Genomic DNA, 22,728 nt, shown 5'->3' with positions numbered 1-22,728 from the left:
TCTCTCTCTCTTCCTTTTTCTTTAAATATTTATTATTCGAAATATCTATTTTATTAATCAATATAATCTAAAACAAAAACAGAGGGAAAATTAGTGTCTTTTTAAATTTAACAGAAAATTACAAATTATGTGTGTATATATATATATATATATATATATATATATATATATATATATATATATATGGAAAAATTTATCATTTTTCACGTTCCGTTCTAGGGAAGAAGTTACATGATTAAGGGCCAATTTCACCATCTTTGATTAAGTTAATCGACGGTTTAAAATAAGCAGGGTGGCAACAGAAAATAGAGGTGAAGGAAAACCAAGTATTCTTATCATTTCAGATGCCACCCTACTGATTTTAACCGTTGGTTAAGGCCATTGCACGTTAAAAAATTTTAGTCATAATCGTAAAGCCGTAAATAAATCAATCAATCACAATTCAAACATTCTTATTAAGTTTAGAATGTTTGATTATGATTGGTCAATTTTCTTACGGCATTATGATTACAACTAAAATTTTTTAACGTGCAATGGCCTTTAATTAACCGAAGGTGGTGAAATTGGCCCTAACCCCCCGAAGGTGAATTTAATGGCGTTTTCGAATGAAGGGGTTATTGCGAGCGATTGAACTTGCTACATTCAAAAATATCATAATCGGGCTTTAGGAAGTTAGTGGTCTAGTAATATATAAAAGTTGTATGCCAACTCTTATTTCTAGGAACTCTAGTTTTTTCAAGCGATCTATGCGCGAAACGGAGCACATCATAGTTACTTTTGTCCGCTTAATATCAAGTTCTTCCCTCTGTTCTTTTTTACTCAATGGTCTATGGTCGATTAGCGTTAACGTCATCTAAGTCTTCGATCCAGTCATCCATTGAAGTTGCTCGAAGTTGAGGAGCTGTACGTTACGGTAAGTGGAATGCTTGTTTTTGTAATCCAAGTTTCATCGTCAATAAAAAAAAGCAATCCTTTTATAAAATGTATGAAATAACATTCCGTGCTTTTTAAAATTTTAGTAAAATTCTATAAGTTTTCGTTTTTTAAGTCGGACATACATTTCCAAAGCTAAAATAATTTTATAATACACGAGCGTCCCTCGGCACCGGATGGTTACCGTCAAGAAAATGTTTCGATAAATATAATATAAACAATATATTTTTTTATATATGCATTGCTTTATCGCCATTTTTTATTGTTTGTCGATAGCTTTCAAGTTTTTGAAATTATATAATTTAACGTACGGTATTCAATAAATAGCATTTTCGCGGTTAATAGCATGGCATCAAAGCGACGGCCATTACGCGAACATTTTTTCGGCGCAAAATCCTTATTTCAAGAATATAATAATAATAATAAAATAATATTTTTATAGATAATTCGCTTGTGTTAATCACGGAAAACAAACGCGATATATATATAAGATGTAATATTAATTTTATCGAAATTTAACAACTATTATCTTTAAATAAGCGAAAAAGTAGATTAGCATTTATTTCTGTATATGCATAATTTCCACACAATTGATTAATTTGATAAAGAGGGAGAGAGAACGCTCATTATTTTTTTTCTTTATATATTTCTTATATATTTGTTTAAAGACGTGTATATATGTATATATATATATATATATATATATATATATATATATTAATATTTATATTTATAAATTTCTTACTTGATTATGTATATAGAAACACATTTTGTGTGTATATATATATATATATATATATATATATATATATATATATATATATATATAAAATATAATCTTTTATATTTTGTAATATGCAAAAAAAATATGTTTGACAAAAATAAAACAAAAATAGACTTGGTCCATAAATAGTAACCTATTTTTTTTTATCTTTATTATCTTTTTTATTAAAAGGATAAAAATGTTTAATTTCTTTATTTACTTGAGATAATTTCTCAATTTGCACTATTGTATCTAATTTTGAAAATTTTAATCTTAATTTCAGTAATCTTACTGTAATAAATTCAGGACGATATAATGGCGGATAATGACGATCTCTTAGATTATGAGGATGAAGAACAGACTGAACAAGTAGTCGATGGAAGTGGAGATGTTCCTGCAAAGAACAAAGAAGTAAAAGGCACATATGTATCTATCCACAGCAGTGGATTTAGAGATTTTCTTCTTAAACCAGAGATTTTACGTGCTATTGTTGATTGTGGTTTTGAACATCCATCCGAAGGTGAATAGCACATTTATTTAGTTTATAATAATTTCCAATTTACTTTTATTTATTTAGAAATACAATGATGAATATCTGTAACACTAGATAGGGACAACTGAAGTTTTATGATCGATTAAGTGTTTCTGATACTATGTTTAATATTTATAGCCATGTCTTTTTCTCAATACATGTGAACAAAACATGAATATTGTTGCTTACAGTACAACATGAATGTATTCCTCAAGCAGTGCTTGGAATGGACATATTGTGTCAAGCAAAATCTGGTATGGGAAAAACTGCTGTGTTTGTATTAGCTACTCTTCAACAGCTGGAATTAACGGAAAATCAAGTTTATGTCTTAGTGATGTGTCATACTCGAGAACTAGCTTTCCAAATCAGTAAAGAATATGAGAGGTTTAGTAAATATATGCCACATGTAAAAGTAAGTTTTATTAAGTTTTAATTGTATATAAGCTACATATAAATCAGAATAATAAATGTTGCACAACTTTTAAATCCTTACTTTTTTTAGTCATTTTAAATTAGTACATGTATATTCTATTTGATAAATACCCACTAATATCATTATTATTGAATATTTTATGTCATCATTTATAAAAAAAAAAATGTGATAAATGTTCTTTTTTGATCTTTGTAATTTATAAGTTAAATTTTTTCTTTATTATAGGTTGGTGTATTTTTTGGTGGCTTACCTATTCAGAAAGATGAAGAAGTCTTAAAAACTGTATGTCCTCATATTGTTGTTGGTACTCCTGGTCGTATTCTCGCTCTTGTACGGAATAAGAAATTGAATCTGAAACATCTGAAACATTTTATACTCGATGAATGTGACAAGATGCTCGAATTATTAGGTGCGTCATAAATATAACTTAAACATTATTCAAAATAATTATATTTTATATTATTGGATAGAATCTTAACATGATGTAAAAAATAATCTTAGTTTACACTATGATGACTATATTTTACCACTACCCAATTACTGAGTATTCCTTTAAAATTTACTTTTTTAACATGTAATATTAAATAAAATACTAATAATCATTTGTACTGCTATTATACAGATATGCGCAGAGATGTACAGGAAATATTTAGAAGCACGCCACACAGCAAACAAGTCATGATGTTCAGCGCCACATTGTCCAAGGAAATACGTCCTGTCTGCAAAAAGTTCATGCAAGATGTAATTACACAATCTTCCTCTTCACTTCGATCTACAATTGCTTCTACTTCGTTGGTCCCGTATTTGTATCCAGGACAAAGCTCAGCCCACACTATAAATATCATTGTCGGCGTATCCGCGGGTTAGACGACTTAAACGCCACTTCGAAGAAACCGAAATACACAATTTGGGAATGAATCCCATTCGGTATCTTTCGTAAACGGCGCACAATCATATGCTTGACACTCGTGCCCAACATAATTTCTCCTTCCAAGTCTAAACTTTGGATGTGTGTGTCAGCATCAGTGTACACACACACACACACACATACACACATACATATATATATATTTATATATATCTCTATATATATTTATATATATATATATGGAAGGCAAGAATATTTGTTTTTTATTGGTTTTTTTACCACTTAAAATGGCATATAAAAAGATTCGATTTAGAGTTTTGATCGATAAAGTTCTTCAATTTGCTAATTCAATTTGCTACGCATTCAAAAATCAATACAGTATATAAAGATGCTAAAGTCTTTTAGAGAATAATGGGAAAAAATGATAGGAGTATATAAAATATTTCTACATTTATATTGATTATGATCGTTATGACTATTAGGATAGAATTGGGATCTATATAATTGATTTGCAATTATGCGAATGAGTGGGAGGGAGGGGCCAAGAAGACTTCAAGACAACCTCAAGACAGAAGAGTGCAAGAAAGAAGATACAAGAGGATACCTAGGGGAATAATTAGGATTATAGTTAGGAAAAAAAAAACCTAAAATAAAAGCGTAGCATATATAATTAATTTAATCGCACGTTCATTATCGTAAAGCATTATATTAGGATTTTCTTTGTATGCAAAGATTTCAATTGCTCTTTACGGTCTTTTAGTAGAAATAAGGATGGACGAAAAGACGAAAGTATTATGTATAAATCGAGCTATTCCTACTATAGAAAGTGATAAAGTCATGTGAAAACCAAATGCAAATCGTGTATCATGATTGCATTTTTATTTTGCACGAGTGAAATAAAGTCAGGTCGCGACTTTTTATGGATATCGAAGCATAAGATTTAAGTGAAACACCGAGAATATATGCCAACAAAATAATGCGAATCGATTCTGGGCATCTTCTCAATGCGCCAAAAATTTGAAAGAAGAGATTTGGCATCGAGTGGCCAACGGATGTGATTGCACGTTCTATCACGAGTGCGCCTTCTTAAGTTCAATTGGGGTGAACTGCCAAGTTTTCGTTGTTGACACTACCCAGAGGTGGAAATCGCTGGACCGTATGTAATCTGTATGATTAATCCCGATCGACGAGATTATTCGACAAATGAAACACGAGAGTCTATACTGAGAGACTTTCGATATTAAAGGATATAAATATATACATATGTATATATATATATATATATATATAATGTATATGTATATATATATATATATGTGTATGTGTGTATGTGTGTGTGTGTGAGTGATAACTTAACGAATCGCGTCTAATCGTCTCCAAAGAAAGAGAAGATATTCTGGTAATATATTTAAAAAACTAATTTCGGCTCTTTATCTTTTTTGTGTTGCTTAAAGATCTGTATCTCTTAAAAATATGAACTTTTTTATAAACATTTGTGAGAAGCAGTCTAACTATATCAGGGGATAGTATACTTCAAATTTATGTTTTATTGTTTTTATTGATTTTTAATCGATGTATCGATTAAAATCCTATTACACTGTATATTTAATCACAACGATTCGCAGACTGCGTACTAACGGTATTTCAGAGAAAAATTTCACAGTCTTAGAATTATGTAGGCATTATAATTGATTTAATAGATTTTTATTAATCTTACGGAAAAATAACGTTCTTTGTGTAGCCCATGGAAGTCTATGTCGATGACGAGGCAAAACTCACTTTAAACGGTCTGCAACAACATTACGTTAAATTGAAGGAGAATGAGAAGAACAAGAAGTTGTTTGAACTACTTGATGTTCTTGAATTTAATCAGGTTTGTTTTGCAAATGGATTATTTTACAGCATATTTTATTGGAAAGAATCTTTACATGATGATGCAAGAATTTCCTTATTCTTTCATGATGACTCTGTTCTACCATTACCCACCAAATCTGACCAAGATTCTTCCAAGTACTTACATTACAATCGTTTTAAATTAGTTACATTTATTATGATAACATACAGAGTATACAGATATCTTAAGATCTCTATATGTAACATCATGCATTAATGATTGGGCTCTATATAGGTTGTCATATTTGTCAAGTCTGTCCAAAGATGCATGGCTTTAGCGCAACTCTTGACAGAACAGAACTTTCCCGCGATTGGAATTCATCGGGGCATGACGCAGGAAGAGCGATTGTCTAGATATCAACAGTTTAAGGATTTTCAAAAGGTAAATTGTTCATCCCTCAAATACCCTAAAGTTCGATTCAGGGTAGCTAATATAAATCAAACAAGCTGTGATAAAAAAATAAGAAGTAACATCATTTTCAGCGTATTTTGGTAGCGACAAACTTGTTTGGACGAGGTATGGATATAGAACGTGTGAACATTGTATTCAACTATGACATGCCAGAAGATTCCGACACATATTTACATAGAGTGGCGCGCGCTGGTCGTTTTGGCACAAAGGTAATAATTAACTCTTTACAATCCTCATAAGATCAAATTTGATATTGATTGTTACCCTTTATGTATGCAAAATAATTTTTCATATAATTCGCTAAATATTTAACGAAATACACACACGCACACACATATATATACACATACACACATACATGCCCAACTAGTGAACTATATTTTTAAAATTTTCATAAAATTTGTTGATCAGTATAATTTATTATATTTTATACTATATTGATAAAATCAAAATGAGAACAAAGTACTTAATATTGGCTTTACATTTATGGAAATTAATTTAAAACACAAGGACGATTCTAAATCTCAAAGAGAATTTTACAGTATACATTTTTCCTTATTTAATAGATAAAATATGTAGAAAACAAATATTTACTAATTTGGGAACATTTTCTTCAGGGTCTTGCCATTACACTAGTGAGCGATGAAAGTGATGCCAAGATATTAAATGATGTTCAAGAAAGATTTGATGTAAATATAACAGAATTACCGGACGAAATCGATCTTGCTTCATATAGTAAGTATTTTTTTTCTTAACTATCATAGTATGTTTTATATTATTGTGTTATATTAATTGTTATTTTTATTATAGTTGAAGGACGATGAATTGAACTACACTATGCCAATATAAACTGCAATAAAATCCCTCAAAGCACATTATTTGAATATATTTATAATTGAATATAAAATAATACTAAACAAAAAATACTGTATTTAAGTAAAATACTTTTTTTTCTTGAAGCAGCTTTTTACTTCACTTATTTACAATATAAGAATGGACAGAGAATAATGATTAGAAATATATGAAAGAATAACATAATGTTCCATCTATTGCAAGAAATCATGTTTTGTACAAGTGTATTGGTTATTTTTAATATTGCATATAACCGATTCACATAATCATAAAACTACTTTGAAAATCAACTTAATAAATTTTTATTGATAAAAAATGTACATTACACATATATCTTATTCCACAATTAGAAAATAAATATGTCTAGTAGATTAATTGAAGAGTGCAGTCCTTACATTTCATAATCCTGTAAAAGTATTTAATTATCAAAAAATTTAACAATTTTTATTCGTGATAACTTTTTAAATTAAAGATATAAGAGAAAATTAAAGAAAACTTTTTAGGTTTGACAATGTATAACAAAGATAAATAATATCAGAGAAATATAATTATTATCCTACAATTGTATTGTCTCCAATTTAATTTTTATAATAAAACTTTTCAATACTTTAATTACTCATCACAGTACTGAACATGAAAATTTTTAATTTTTTAAATAAATTATGTATTAATATGAGAAAAATATATAACTTATACAAAATGAATATATATACACTACATGAAAAAAGCTCGTTTATTGAAAAAATCTGACATTACAATTCACAATCCCTTCGTTATACTATAAAATATTTTGTATCTACTTTCTATTTTATATTACGTTGCCATTTTATTATCGCGCATGCGCGGAAAATTGAGCCAATGCCACTACACACAATACACACACGTGTTCCGCTGATGACCGCTACCCTTACTATATAATTTCATCTTTGTTTACTTGTTGAAAGTTAAACAAAGACAATAAAATGGCGACGTAATATAAAATAGATATGGAAAGTAGATATAGAAAAAACTGTTATGTGTTTGCTATATATATTTGAACTTATTCACTATCTCAATAAAATTTGTTTTTACAAAAACCATGTGTTAAATTTTAAAAAACTGTTTTTTTTTCTTTCCTTCTTTCTTTATTTACAATCTATGATTAGTTTCGCTTTTGCTATGATGCAGTTCAATACTCTAATACTTTAACTATATCTGGAATCGATCTGGATAATTTTTAGAAGAATTTATAATTTCTTGCTTTGGAATTTGAGATAAGAGATGAATATTTTTTCTCGGATGCTATTTCGAAGGGGGACCAATCAGAAGGCCGATTGATATATCAGCTACTAGCTACTAACTATATCAAATGAGGACTGTGCGATTGTAGGCTGTGTCTCTCATCACACCCCTGTCAATTATAAACAAAGAGATATTGTACATATTTTCACATAGTAGTCTACATAATTTTTCATTATGTATAATCGCAGTTAAACAGATATGTTGTGAAATTGCAACATTTCATCAAATTTACGATTGGTTAGAGGAACATATATATAGTCGTAATCTCGGTACAAAAATTATTTAACCTTACAAACATGGTAAGCAGATGATATCGCTTGAACATTTTTATAATTTTTATAAAAAGAAAGAGGTCGTAATTTCTCTTTTTTTTTGCTGTTTATTTTTTCCGTTTAATTAATTTGGATTATGCATGCTTGTATTTGTAAATAAATTATAAATTATAACATTAATATTTGGGAATAATGTTGTTAGAGTTCTAATTTATAATATATTAAAAATTAATTTTTAATATGAATTATTTATATCTAAACATCTAAACATCATATTTTTATATATCATTATTTAGATATCATTATACATATTTTTATTATATCTAAACACATTTTTTTCTATGGTATTATATATAGGATGACGATGATCATTATCAAAGTGGTTACGATGATCATTATCAAAGTGGTTCTTTCCCCAAAGATTTTGGATATGCACCATTTGATGGAGAAACTGAAGGGTCTATGGATCCACTAGCAGGAGAACAAAAACCTAGAATTCTTCTAATGGGTCTCAGACGGTAGGCTTACGTTCCTTGTGATACAAATCAGTATTTCAATAAATTTTTTCAAATAATTTATCTCTTGATTTTTCTTGATTTCTTTTTTTTTTTTTCTTCCTTTAGTAGTGGCAAGTCGTCGATACAAAAAGTGGTTTTCCACAAAATGTCACCGAACGAGACACTATTCTTAGAAAGTACAAATAAAATAATTAAAGATGACATAAGTAACTCGAGCTTTGTACAATTTCAAATATGGGACTTTCCTGGACAAATCGATTTTTTTGATCCAACTTTCGACAGCGATATGATATTCGGTGGTTGTGGAGCATTGGTATTTGTGATAGATGCACAAGATGATTACATGGAGGCTCTTAATAAGCTTCATATAACAGTTACAAAGGCATACAAGGTTAATCAAGCGATCAAATTTGAAGTTTTTATCCATAAAGTTGATGGATTATCAGATGATTGTAAGATGGAAACACAGAGAGATATACATACAAGAGCCAATGACGATTTAGCGGATGCTGGTAAATGAAAAATCTTGTTATATAGAAATTTTAAAGAAACCATAAAATAAGATTTTAAAGAAACAAATATTATTTATTAATATTCCTTTTTAGGATGTGATCAGATACATCTAAGTTTTCATTTAACATCGATATATGATCATAGTATATTTGAAGCATTCAGCAAAGTTGTTCAAAAATTAATACCACAACTGCCTACTTTAGAAAATTTACTCAATATACTCATATCGGTAAGAAAATTTTTTAATTTTATTATTTGTCTTTTTAAAGAATACAAGATGTTTTATAATTAAATTTGTTTTTAAAATATAATTACAGAATTCTGCAATTGAAAAGGCGTTTCTGTTTGATGTTGTCTCAAAAATTTATATTGCAACTGACAGTTCACCTGTTGATATGCAAAGTTATGAACTATGTTGTGATATGATTGATGTTGTTATTGACGTTTCCTGCATATATGGGTGAACACAATTATATTTTAATTTCACATATATACATATATTTGCATCTGTTGAGCATTTTCTAATTGTTTTTATTTTTATATTTATGTTTATGGTTTAGATTAAGAGAGGATTTAGAAGCTGCGGCATTTGACAACCAAAGTTCCAGTTTAATCAAATTAAATAATGGTACAATCTTGTACTTACGTGAAGTGAATAAATTTTTAGCTTTGGTCTGCATCTTACGAGAGGATAATTTTGATAGACAAGGTGAAAATTATTGTCGCAAATAATTGTAATATTTATGTATAAGAAAACCAATTTTTATTATATAACGATATGTTAATGATTTGTGCCATAATTTTTGTCTTTTTAATTTGCAGGTGTGATCGATTATAACTTCCTTTGTTTTCGCAAGGCGATACAACAAGTATTCGAATTACGAAACAAGGCGCTAGCCGCGACAAACACGAACAACCATTCCTCCTCTCCCGTTAGTGCGAATGAAACATCAAACGTTTCCACAGTGTCGCAAACTGGAACTATCGGACAAAACGGTACTATCGTAATTGCGCAGAGTTAATTCTCGTGCGCAGTATGTATAAAAAAAGTTACGCAAAAATGTAATATAATAGGTGTTAATATTAATTTTATCACTGCTTATTTGGAAATCTCCCTTCTGCAAATATGTCCCATAAACTATACAAAATTCTTTATTTTCTCTCTAATATTATGCTTTTTATTATATATTATTAAATGTGAAATATATCTTTTATATCGAAAATAACTTATATAGTCTTATAAGTTATTATAATCGTGTTATTTTTAATTAATTCTAACTTACTAATTATAGCAAAATTTTTATAATCAATGTTTGTTAAGTAGAAAATTTGAATGCATACATGTGTTATTAATTCTTGATTTTCTTGTACATTTCAATGAAACATAATGTATGATAATATGTTTTAAAAAATTTGTATGTTTTTACACTTTTGACATTTTTTCTAATCTTGTGCTCTATTTCCTGAATACATACATACACATATATGTATACAAAGTGTTTCATGACTCGAAATCCATACATTAATGATGTATTACTGAAGACATTTTTAGAGTTGAAATTATTTGATAAACATATATCCGTAAATGCTTTCTAACAGAACTGTAACCATTGAAAGTTGATGTGAATATTTGAAACATTTTCAACACAGTCAGCCTAGTGTTGTATACATTTTCTGTCAGTCTGGAATTGTTGACATTTTCTGTCAGTCTGATATTGTTTACATCTTCTGTCAGTCTGGTATTGTTTACATTTTATTTTCAAGTTAGTAAAATGTCGGACATCCTATATATACATACACATTAGAATGACATACAGTTTATAATTTCTAAATCTCTCTCTAAATGTTATAGTTATATAAATTTTTTATTAGAACATTATGAAAACCAATAAATAAATAAAGTATTTTGTTTGTACATATATGGCATAAAATTATTAAATATATACATTTTTATTTTTATCTATATCTATTTTTAGAGCCTTCCTGTAATTATGAATTGGCAATAATATTTTTTATCTCTTCATGTAAAGCATAGGATGTGTTTAAAATAACGAATTGTTCCTCATATTGATACCAGCGCATATAGGAAAAGGTTTGTTCATATTCATTCAAGGACACTTCAATAGGTAACGATTCTGAACTACAATTTCAAAAAAATATCAGGACGTCACATGCTTTGATTTTTAAGATATAGAATATTCATCACGTTTGTTTTTTACCTCATTTGCCAAGCCTTTTCATGAACTAATTTTGGAATTGGCAGGGGGATACCTGACGGTGGTAAACTCTGGTGCGCAATTTCCGTCAATAAGGTTCGGCTAAGGTCAGTGAGAAGTTTAGTGAATCTATTGCTATTTTTGAACGATTCATTATCAGTACAAACTGCAGATATTGGCATCAACTTGTCTGGAAAGGATTAGGTAGGGAAACAGGATATTTTTTTGTGGAAGTTGAAATCATGTTGGATATTAATTAATATCGATAATTATGCATGTACATTCAGGATAGTGTGCTACATACAATTTTTTATGCGATTTTTATTTATAAAAATAAATTAACAATTTCTCTCAAATACAAAAAAAAATTTATCTTATATATATATATATATACATAATGCTATATTATATAAGTATAATAAAAATTCTTGTTCACAACAAATTTGTATCTAAATTAGTATAATTATTTTAAAAAATTATATTATTTATATGCAAGATGTAACATAATGATATAAGGGAACAACAATCTGGCTAAATACTACATGTATAATCGCATTAAGTTGTAATATAAAGCAATAATTGATATATATGAAATATTTGATGACATTATTAATCTTAAATTCGGAAAATCGGGAGATCATATTGATAATGGTTGGTTAAATTGGCATGAGAATGGATATTTTATTAATACAAGATTAAGCACATGGCATACTGCAATTAAAAGCTGAACTTAAGCCAGTCACTGCAAATAAAGCAGGTAGAAAACATTAACTAAGTTAAAGTGATGTTAATTATCATGCAATAACAATTCGTTCTTTAATATTCTTAATTAATATGCTATTGGAATATTATTTTTTCAAATATATGGTAAATATATTCGAGATTTGATATTTTCAAGTACATATAAATCATTACATTATTATATATCTGAATCATTGGCAAAAGATAAGCAAATATCACATTTCTTATTACCAACTTTTTTAATTGATTTTTCTCATGACTTGTTTCAAAAATATTTAATCAATTAATTGAATTGCGGACAATTATGCTGAAATATGTCAAGTATCGCTAATAAATTATGAAACTTACAATAATCTGCATCCTTATGTTGTACTGCATTGTGCAAAGCTAAGGCAAGATATGTATGGTACTTTATATAACTTTGCTCCATTACTTCCAATTCTGCAGAAGCTAACAATAATTTTTTGCGTGACCATCTGTCTCGTATATGAATACACATTTCGATCATCTAAAATAAAATAATTTAATAATGATTAAAATAATAATAAAATAATTCAAGATTAATACATGAAAAGATAATCTAATATTCTATTGTGTATATTATTTATAATTATATAATATATACGTACATTATTTATCGTTGTCATTAAATCTTCAAACTCCTCTGTTAATAAGCAATGCTCATGAACTTTGTTCAAGTATTCATTGTGCACTGCAAAATAGTTGTAATGTTTGCTATTGTAAAATATTTATTAAACTATTTCATTCAACGTATTTCATATTTGGGCAAATTTGATATTTTGCATAATAAAGTATATACATAAATTGAAAAACATTTCTTTTTTCCCTTTTTATTATGATTGTGATAATTGTATTATATGTATTACCTGATATAATGGTATCAAGACTATCTGTCTGAGCGAGAACCTTCTCCAATATAAGACCTAGACTCTGTAATACTTGGCCAGATAAGTATGTATGTATAGATCCTATTGCATGTAGCAACCAAAATTTTAAGCTCTCAAGTCGTCTTATATGAAATTGTTCCAATATATCCCTTATACATGGCGACCTAGAATCCTCTAAATCTGAAAAAAAAGCAATAAATGTGAATTTCGCACAATAGTACTGTATTTTATTATACAAATCGGATTTATTATTTACCGCAAAATCTCAAATTATTTAACGCCCATAGAGCCCATTTCAATTTCAATTGAAATCTAAATATTTCATTATATTTTTCCAAGATTTTCTTGGTCAACACTATACTTATGGGCCACTCTACTGTGTAATGTAGTATTATGCCATTTACAGCTTGTAATACTTGATGAGTATTAATATTGCTTTGAACTGTGATAGACCAGCGTGAGCTTGTATCTGGCCAATATTGAGAAAATATTTCTTCCAGAATACATGTCAAAAAATACGAATTAGCCCACATTTGATTATTTTCAATCTAAAATAAATAATTGTTTTAAGTAACAAACGAGTATTTATTACTATGTACTGTTACAATATTTTTTTTCTTTATTCACTTTACTTCGTAAAATAAGATTTGATAGAATTTATTCATAACATGTCCAGCTTCCATCATATAAACAAATCTTAATAATTTCAAATGCGTTTGTAATTTATATTCCTCGACCATAATATTTCTTACTAATTTGCTAGCACTATTGTAGCGCAAGATTAAAATCTCAGACAATGTATTCTCCAAAATATTTTGCAATGGTAAAATATATTTCATCTTCCGTAGCCTGTATAAGAAAATACATATTAAATATTATTATTGAAAACACATAAATTATCCCAATATATATATTCATGAATAACTTATTATGCATATAAATACTTTTTATATAAATCATATATTTGATCTTGCTTCGTTTTAGAAACGCGGGTATCATGCGTATAAGCATCCACTGTATCATTTTTATATAATTCGCATGGCATATAATCTTCCATAGCTTTCATGAGAAATGGATTATGCAGTGTTGATAATTGTTCTATTATATTTCTTTCGATGTCGACATCATATTCTTGCAATGATATTTTATCGATTTGCAATACACTTGTGTCTGTCTCCTCAATTGCTGGACTGTATTTAGAAATTTCTGATAATAATCTATTTTGTAGTTCAATGTTTAATGAGATCCTCATGTCTACAATAAATTGCAACGAGATATAAGTTTGCAATATAAAAAATGCATTGCAATAAAAAAGCAATATAAAATAAAGATATCTATCATATAAAGACCATTATTTTCATTGTCCTGCTTCCATATATCAGTAATTCGATCTAAAGAAACAAGTAATTCAATGCTGTGACCCATATGTTGCACCTTTTGCAATAAAAATTGCATAATTGGATCTGTCCAACAAATATTATCAAATAATCGAACTGTAAATTTTTCATCTTGTTCAGCATTTTCCATTAATATATTTTCTGGAACTCTGATAATATATAACGATATATTATTTGTTATATAAATATAAACATATATATAATATGTGATAAATTTTAATTTTAATTAAAGTAGCTTCTCAATTTACCTCACAATTATAAATTCATCTCTCCAGTCTTCTAATCGTCCCTCGTTTAACCATGTATCAATTATGTTAAGATAAACAGTAAGACTACATAAGTATAAATTTGTACAAATATTGATTCTTTCACGACTATGAGAATTTTGCATTTCATAATACAAAGATGATAATAGTCGAGACGCACATTTCCAATTAGGACTAATTTTCCAATCAGTTATAACTCTATGATGTACATCATGAAGTATCCTTATAGTGTTTAAGTATTTTCTCAGATTAGCCGATAAAGATAAAAACGTATTGCAATTTTCTAGAATATAAACAAATGTTTAATGCCGAGTTTGCCAAATGATAAACAATTAATCATGTAAACTTACCTTGTTTCAAAACATCTTTTTCTATATCAATTACTTTACTCTTAAATTTATACAAATGTCGCTTAAGTGCAGCATTATATGCTTCATAGGTTAAAGGAGGATACCAAAATTCTGATTTTTGGTTGTAAGTTGGTTGCAAATCAGCTCCAAATTTTTCAATATCATGTATCATTGAAAAGCATTCACAGAATGGTAATAGAATACTTTTAAAAGCAGTCTAAAAGTAACATTTTTAAATAATAGTAAATTTTTAAATAAATAGTAGGCTATTTTGTATATATATTGATTTTTGTATATATATAGTGATTTTTTGTCTAAAAGATAGTACAAGAAAAATGACAAAATATGCAGGAAATATACATACAGTTGTTAAACTTGGTATCGATACATCAGAACGTATTGAAAATTTTGAACTACTTTCCTGTTGAAATATTACCATCGACGTTTGAACATAAAACATCCATAATAATTCTCTGCACACTTGATATTCACTGAGAGTAGCTACTTTGTACAAAGCTGAGAAGTTTGTTTCATGCCTATAAAACATATGTCAATATATGTATATGATATGGTATGATATATATATATATATATATAAACTATTGTTTTTATATTCGAGATTAAGAGACAGATATTTACCAAATATCACATATATTAGCATCGCAAGATCGTTTGATAACAGGATATTTTTGATATTGTAAATTGTTCCACCAATCAGTTTGAACATTTGACAAGAGCCACTTTCTAGATTCAAGATTTTGAGCCAATACTAAAGAAAATTTATCTGTTGCATCAGGAATTTCAGAAGACTGTGCAATATTTAATTGTACATTAGATATTTGTGTAGGCAAAGAAATATCATTTTCATCATTTCCTTCTTCTTCTGTTAAATCAGACCATTCCTATAAATGCACAAATTATAAAAATGTTAACAATAATTTTAAAATGTTCTTTGCGTAAAAATACTTACACTCTCGCTATCATCGCTTTTATAATCGCAAAAGAAATTCTCTTGGCCTTCCTTTAAATACTGTGCCCAATCTATTTCTTCTGTAATGCTATCTTCCTTTCCAAGAACTACATTAAAATTGTACTCACCACGCGTGAGTTTTAAGCTATCTAAGTTAGACTTGTGAGTTTCAGTGGACAAATCTAACAAGAATGTTAACAAATACCACTGCAAATCATACTGTGGATGCTGCTCAAAATCAAAACTTGATAAAAAAGAATCAATTAGTTCCTGAAATTTTTTAGCAACTTCAAATTTTCCATGGATTGAAAATTTAGTGATTACTGCGTTTATAGCTTCTTTAGTCGCATTACCATCAATGGATAGGTAGCGATGATGTTTAATATTTGACAAACAAAATCGTTCACATATCCGAAATCCTTCTTCATCTTCCTGAATCCACAAAATATATATTATAGAATATATCTTTAATACACATTATAAATAATTAATTCGTTTGTATACATATGAACCTACCTCAAATGAAGTAAGCGCTGTTATAAGTTGCTTTAAATCATTATGAATATCATTTAGTATCCAAGTACTCATCTTTACTTTGCACAAAGTCATCAAGCATTATACAAACATACAAATCAATGCTAAATCAATGCAAAATCAATATACTAAAATAAAAATTCATTAATTAATTTAACACTTCTATTACATATTATTATATAAAATAATATGCTTATAATGTTTAATATATTTTTAATTTTGAAAGAAAGACTTACGAGTTTAATTACGTCTTTTCTTTAGAAAACCGAGCGTGATAAAAGAGCGCATGATACTATTACCCTTAAATTTAACATTCAATTTGAATTAAAAAAGCTTTGTACTTATTCTTCTGAATATTTAATGTTCATACCATCGATGAAATTATTTATTGAATTGTCGTCAAAATGTTTGTCATCATATTCGAATCGTTTTAAGAACGCCATCAAAAGATTAATGATGGAGTTTGACGTTTCAAGTTTACCACAATTTTTTGTATCAGATAACCAATAGAAGAATTTATTTTCTAGGAATTTTAAATAATGACTTATTCCTTCTGTCAATTCTAAACGTACATTCAGACAGGATGCGTCAGCAGCAAGCAACAACCAATCAGCAAGATATTATTTCAAAATATCTCGTTCTGAACGTATCTTAAGGCCGGTATTCATATTCGGTTCTTATATTTGAAGATCATATTAAACTCGTATCAAACTACGCATTGAAAATTGAAGATTGGAATTTGACTAATCAGAACAAAAGGGACTAAAATTTCTTTGTCCTGATTGGTCAATATTCAATCTTCAATTTTCTATGCATAGTCTGATACGGGCTTAAGGGCTTAGCTACTCAAGCCCAAGTGCTACAAAGATTATATATATATATATATATATATATATATATATATATATATATATATATATATATATATATATATATACATATATCAGATGGGTTTTCTCTCCATGGAGATGAAACAATTGCGAATAAATTGACAAAGAGAATCCATGTATGCGCAAAGTATATAAATATATAAACAATATATTCCGCTTTAAATAATCCGAAAAGATAGCGTGTTACTATAAAAATGGACGAAGCTAAATTTCTAAAAAGGTGAGGGATCATCGGTTTTGTATCTGTCAAATGATGTCGGTCATCTGTCATACATTTGATTTTACGATTCTGCATTTTGTAATATATATTTAAAATATTTAGTATATAAATTTGGAAAAAATCTCTCATGTATTACGAATACAAATATGAGTGTAGCAAGTTGATATATTTTTTTATATTTAGAAAAGTAAGATCTGGAACGTTAGATGTCCACCCGACGGAAAAGGCTTTGGTAGTAAATTATGATGTTGAGGCACTAATATTGGGGGAACTGGGAGATCCTATGCTTGGCGATCGAAAAGTATGCTTCTTTATGATAAAAGGAGGAAATAATTATTTTGTATAAGACTCAAGACTTATAATATCATTTTCATGTATAGGAATGTCAAAAGATAATCAGATTAAAAAGCTTAAACGCGGATACAAATGTCTCTCTCTTGGCCAAAGAAGTGATAGAAAAGTGTTCATTGATACATGAATCCAAGCTACGTGAGGTTGAACAATTAATTTATTATTTACAAAATCGTCGGACCAACGATACCAATACAAGTAACAGTATATTCTTTATGCTTGTATAATATTTTAAAAATTTATTAAAAACTTTTAAAACTTTTATAGGCAGTGATAATAATTCTCACCCACCAAGACCAGCATCATCAAACTCGATAATTACAGAAAATAGCGAAGTTGAACGTGCAGTTATTAGTAATGTTGACAGTTATATTGAATTATTGTATGAGGAAATACCAGGCAAGATTAAAGGTTCATCGTTAATTTTACAATTAGCAAGGATCCCTGATAATCTTTTGGAATTGACAAAAAATGGTATAATTTTTGTATATATTATTATATATAAAATCGTATGCAAATAATTTTGTGAATAATTATAAATATGCAATAATTGTGACAAAATTGTGATGAATAATATGTTATCATCGAAAATATCTCAATAATTATAATGAGACTTTTTTTTCTTTGTTATAGAATCATTATTAAGTGCATTAGCTCGAGTTTTAAGAGAAGATTGGCGGCGCAGCATAGAACTATCCACAAATATTATTTACATTTTCTTTTGCTTTTCAACATATAGCCAGTTTCATAATATTGTGCTTGAATACAGAGTGAGTTGAAAATACTTAATGTATCTTAGATAATCAAATATTCTTGTTGCAAAATATGTTTCTTATGTTTTTATTTTTGTAGATTGGTTCTCTTTGTATGGATATAATTGATTTTGAATTACGTCGCTATGATCAGTGGAAGGAGGATATGGAAAAACGTCGGAAACAGTTTGAGAACACTACTGGTTTAACATTTTTTCCAATGGGAAATAATGATAACTGTGATAAGAAAATTAAGATCATTGATGATATTTGGAATATGGAGGGTCCGTTAGATTATGAAGTTAAGAGGCGGTCTGCAGATGTATCCGTAACTATATCTGAGAGTGATATTAAAAAGTTAAAAGAAGAACTTGAGAAAAGTCGGAAAAAATTTAAAAGTTTAACTAAGAAACAAGAACAACTGCTGCGAGTTGCATTTTATCTACTCTTAAACATTGCTGAGAATGCTATGGAAGTAGAAAGAAAGATGCGTAAAAAGAATATTATTGGAATGTTGATTAAAACATTAGACAGAACAAATACTGATTTACTGATATTGGTTGTTACATTTTTGAAAAAATTATCTATCTTTCGGGAAAACAAAGATCTTATGGTAATAACAAATATTTCATATAAATATCTGAAATATTGACAGTATACATGTATGTGATAACAATATTAAATATATAATATTATTAATATATATTTACAGGCAGAAGAAAATATTATAGATAAATTACCAAGACTTTTACAAAACAATAACACTGATCTTGTATTAAGCACTTTAAAATTGTTATTTAATCTTTCTTTTGACATTAAACTGAGAGCAAGAATGATTAGAGTTGGTATGTTACCAAAATGGATAAAGTTGCTTGGTCAAGGTAGGAAATGTATTTATAAAAATCTGAAAATTATTGTCTTTTTTTACATGAAAGCTCTAAATTCTTTATATGTAAAATAAAAATTTTATACAATATAATATTGTATCATGTTCACAGCTGATATAAAAAGTAAAAGCACAATTCTGGGATTGCTCTATCATGCCAGTATGGATGACAAAGTAAAAGCAATGTTTACAAATACTGATTGCATTCCAATGGTATATATGTACAGTCTACGAAATTTTTATGCATACAAATTTAGGGAATTCCAAAAATTCTCTATAATTTTATGATATACACTAATGTGTATATATTATTTGTTTAGATAACAAACATGATATTAAATTCCGATGATGAACATATAAGATCTGAATTAATAGCACTTGGTATAAACTTAGCTATTAACAATAAGAATGCACAACTGATGGTGGAAAATAACCGTTTGCAAGGTCTTATAAAAATTGCATTCAGAAATCAAGATGCTCTTATAATGAAGATGATTAGAAATATTTCTCAACACGATTCGACAAAAGAAAATTTTGTCGTAAGTCGAAGCTTTAATATTGAACTTAATATAACAGGATCATATATCAATCATTTTTTTAATTTGATATTTGTTCATGGATATTTAGGAATTTGTGGGTGACTTTGCTATGGCTTTGACCCAGTCCGACTCTCAAGATTTTGTACTTGAAGTAATTGGTGTATTAGGCAACTTAGAATTGCCTGATTTGGATTATTCTCAAATCATTCAACGTTGTAATCTCATACCATGGATACGCAATAATTTAGTTCCAGGTATAACTTCTCTTCTTTTCTCTTTCTATTTTTTTCTTTCTCTCTGGCTCATCTTATTTTTTTTCGTACTTGATATTAAAATAAAATTGAAATTTATTGAAATTTATTCCAACTTATTCTATTTTCCTTATATTTGTAGGCAAGGCTCAAGATGATTTAGTTCTTGAGGTTGTCATATTTTTGGGTACTGCAGCTTATGATGAAGATTGTGCTCGTTTGTTGTGTAAGGCTGATATACTTCTCTCTCTCATCGAGCTTCTTAAAGGTATGTATTCAAGTAGATGCACATGTAAAAAATAATATATGGATTTATATACAAAAAAGGCACACTATCTTTGTTATGTATAATATTATTTTGTTATGTATAATATTAGCCAAGCAAGAAGATGATGAAATGGTTTTGCAAATAATTTACGTTTTTTATCAAATTGCAAAACACGATTCAACACGAGATTATTTGATTCGCGAGACTGGTAACGGTAATAATCAATTTCCTTAATTGTTGAGCCTTGTTAAAAATGTAACATAGTATCTTGTGAATATTTTTAAACGGTTTCTGTATGAATTTATAAGATGGTGATTGTATTTGCAGAAGCTCCTGGTTATTTGATTGATCTAATGCATGACAAAAATCCTGCAATCAGAAAAGTCTGTGATACATGTTTAGATGTCATTGCTGTAAGTAACTTAAGGAAAATATTTTTTACGTGTAAATCTATTTCTTTGCTTTTATAAGTCTGTAAACAACATTTTAAATAATACTTTGTGAAATTAATTATTTGTGTTGTGTTTCATATAAAATGCCGATTTTTCGAATTCTAGTTGTGCGACAAGAATTGGGCAGCACGCATAAAAGTGGAAAAGTTCCGGTCGCACAATCAGCAATGGCTGGAAATGGTTGAATCTATAGGATCAGATTCGACCAATCATTTGTTAACGGATGACGATGATAGTCTATCTCCATTTATTAGTGGTGACCTATTAAAACATACTATGCTGTTTCCTTCTGGTAATATTTATTTCCTTTTTTTCACAAAATTATATCATTATATATCGCACATTCTTATAATAGATTATCGTGTTTGCATAGATAATGCAGCATCGTTTAATGTGGATGATGGATTTTCAATTATGAAAAATTCATCGGAATCATCTGAAAATCCTAGTCGGCCTGTCAGCAGGTATGTCTCGAATGATGCAAATATATTTAATATCTTGTTGTACCATTAATCCAAATGTAATTATAATATTGTTCGATGGAAATTAATTACATATATTATAGGTATCGAGATCTCGATGACATAGGCGAACTCGTGGCGCGTTCTAAATCTCGTATGTCCATTGGTTCAGGTATAGAGGATTTATATTACAATTCTAGAGTGAAATTCAGTGATACAGATAGTTCCCACGTATTAATATAAAGATTAATTCCAATGATCTGATTTAGATATGTGACTTAACTTTCAAAGATATCTAGAACATTTTACATTATCTGAACATCATATATGTTTGATGTAAAGACAAAAAAAAAAAAAGAAATGTTTGCTATACTATTTACAAAAACATGCCTGCTCGAACCAAAGATTTTATTATACATGTAATAGACTGCTTTGATCTCATAGTCAAGTATATCTTAGTATGTTTTATTTTTTTATATATTGATTTATTTATAAGCGTCGAGCGCTTTACACTGATGCATAGTATGCTATTATGTTGCAAAATAATTAATAAGACATTAAGTCTATATTCTTTTATTTTGTAATAGGCTTCATACAGTCAGGATAGTATAAATGTATATGTGTTTAAATGTAAAATTAGTATTTACAATAATTTTAATTTTATGTAGTATTTATATATTGTTAATATCAGTTAATAAGAAGACAAGTGGTGTATGAAAATATCGAATGTTTTAGAGTTAGAATAAAGTAATGGAATTATATTTTGAGATTTCTTTTTGCATAGGATGGATTATGCAATAAGTTACATAGATACATATATAATTTCGTAATTATATGTATCTAAAATTCCTTTTTCAAAAAATAATCAGACAAGTATTTATTTTATGTTTGTTTTTGTTATTTTTCATTGCACCTCTTGTCCCTTTGTTTTATCAACTTTATCATATTTATTAATATATAACATAGTATTTTATTATATATTAATAAAAATGCACGACTTGTAGTT

The 22,728-nt window shown here is 28.1% G+C and overlaps 4 protein-coding genes across 8 annotated transcripts; 3 read left to right on the top strand and 1 right to left on the bottom strand.

The window, feature by feature from the left end:
• Positions 1 to 783: 783 nt before the first annotated feature.
• Positions 784 to 7,061, top strand: LOC126848859 (ATP-dependent RNA helicase WM6). The gene is made up of 10 exons (XM_050590120.1): positions 784 to 913; positions 1,980 to 2,216; positions 2,420 to 2,640; positions 2,887 to 3,070; positions 3,284 to 3,402; positions 5,271 to 5,402; positions 5,658 to 5,804; positions 5,906 to 6,043; positions 6,452 to 6,569; positions 6,645 to 7,061. The coding sequence occupies exons 2-10, from the start codon at positions 2,012 to 2,014 to the stop codon at positions 6,656 to 6,658; spliced, it is 1,278 nt and encodes a 425-aa protein (XP_050446077.1). The 5' UTR covers positions 784 to 913; positions 1,980 to 2,011; the 3' UTR covers positions 6,659 to 7,061.
• Positions 7,062 to 7,865: 804 nt separating this feature from the next.
• LOC126848861 (ras-related GTP-binding protein C) lies at positions 7,866 to 10,357 on the top strand. The gene is made up of 7 exons (XM_050590121.1): positions 7,866 to 8,266; positions 8,597 to 8,757; positions 8,863 to 9,269; positions 9,363 to 9,499; positions 9,588 to 9,730; positions 9,831 to 9,979; positions 10,093 to 10,357. The coding sequence occupies exons 1-7, from the start codon at positions 8,264 to 8,266 to the stop codon at positions 10,290 to 10,292; spliced, it is 1,200 nt and encodes a 399-aa protein (XP_050446078.1). The 5' UTR covers positions 7,866 to 8,263; the 3' UTR covers positions 10,293 to 10,357.
• Positions 10,358 to 11,390: 1,033 nt separating this feature from the next.
• LOC126848856 (gamma-tubulin complex component 5) lies at positions 11,391 to 17,142 on the bottom strand. 4 transcript variants are annotated; one of them, XR_007687318.1, is made up of 16 exons: positions 16,889 to 17,138; positions 16,635 to 16,780; positions 16,119 to 16,550; positions 15,788 to 16,050; positions 15,513 to 15,684; positions 15,149 to 15,365; positions 14,781 to 15,081; positions 14,485 to 14,681; positions 14,080 to 14,389; positions 13,768 to 13,984; positions 13,392 to 13,683; positions 13,115 to 13,315; positions 12,857 to 12,939; positions 12,576 to 12,735; positions 11,490 to 11,588; positions 11,391 to 11,410 (listed from the first exon to the last, which is right to left on the bottom strand). XR_007687318.1 is itself a non-coding variant. In XM_050590115.1 (15 exons), the coding sequence occupies exons 3-15, from the start codon at positions 16,725 to 16,727 to the stop codon at positions 12,511 to 12,513; spliced, it is 3,003 nt and encodes a 1,000-aa protein (XP_050446072.1). In that variant the 5' UTR covers positions 16,728 to 16,780; positions 16,889 to 16,952; positions 17,023 to 17,142; the 3' UTR covers positions 11,684 to 12,510. The 4 variants fall into 4 exon arrangements, 3 of the variants coding, with proteins under 3 accessions (XP_050446072.1, XP_050446073.1, XP_050446071.1); XM_050590115.1 differs by lacking the exons at positions 11,391 to 11,410; positions 11,490 to 11,588 and having other exon boundaries at positions 11,684 to 12,735; positions 16,889 to 16,952; positions 17,023 to 17,142; XM_050590116.1 differs by lacking the exons at positions 11,391 to 11,410; positions 11,490 to 11,588 and adding an exon at positions 11,684 to 12,228.
• On the top strand, positions 11,581 to 22,663 carry LOC126848857 (kinesin-associated protein 3). 2 transcript variants are annotated; one of them, XM_050590118.1, is made up of 16 exons: positions 11,581 to 11,690; positions 17,946 to 18,063; positions 18,143 to 18,311; positions 18,381 to 18,587; positions 18,747 to 18,883; positions 18,966 to 19,478; positions 19,578 to 19,746; positions 19,864 to 19,964; positions 20,072 to 20,290; positions 20,379 to 20,544; positions 20,684 to 20,809; positions 20,919 to 21,023; positions 21,137 to 21,222; positions 21,367 to 21,553; positions 21,635 to 21,725; positions 21,827 to 22,663. In XM_050590118.1, exons 2-16 carry the CDS (start codon positions 18,046 to 18,048, stop codon positions 21,963 to 21,965), a joined length of 2,433 nt encoding a protein of 810 aa, XP_050446075.1. In that variant the 5' UTR covers positions 11,581 to 11,690; positions 17,946 to 18,045; the 3' UTR covers positions 21,966 to 22,663. The 2 variants fall into 2 exon arrangements, with proteins under 2 accessions (XP_050446075.1, XP_050446074.1); XM_050590117.1 differs by lacking the exon at positions 11,581 to 11,690 and adding an exon at positions 17,611 to 17,762.
• The last annotated feature ends 65 nt before the right edge of the window (positions 22,664 to 22,728 follow it).

Source organism: Cataglyphis hispanica, chromosome 4 (assembly GCF_021464435.1).
Source record: "Cataglyphis hispanica isolate Lineage 1 chromosome 4, ULB_Chis1_1.0, whole genome shotgun sequence".
In the NCBI taxonomy this organism is placed as follows: Eukaryota; Metazoa; Arthropoda; class Insecta; order Hymenoptera; family Formicidae; genus Cataglyphis; species Cataglyphis hispanica.
Note: the sequence above shows the minus strand (reverse complement) of the source record. Positions and strands in the feature narration are given on the sequence as shown.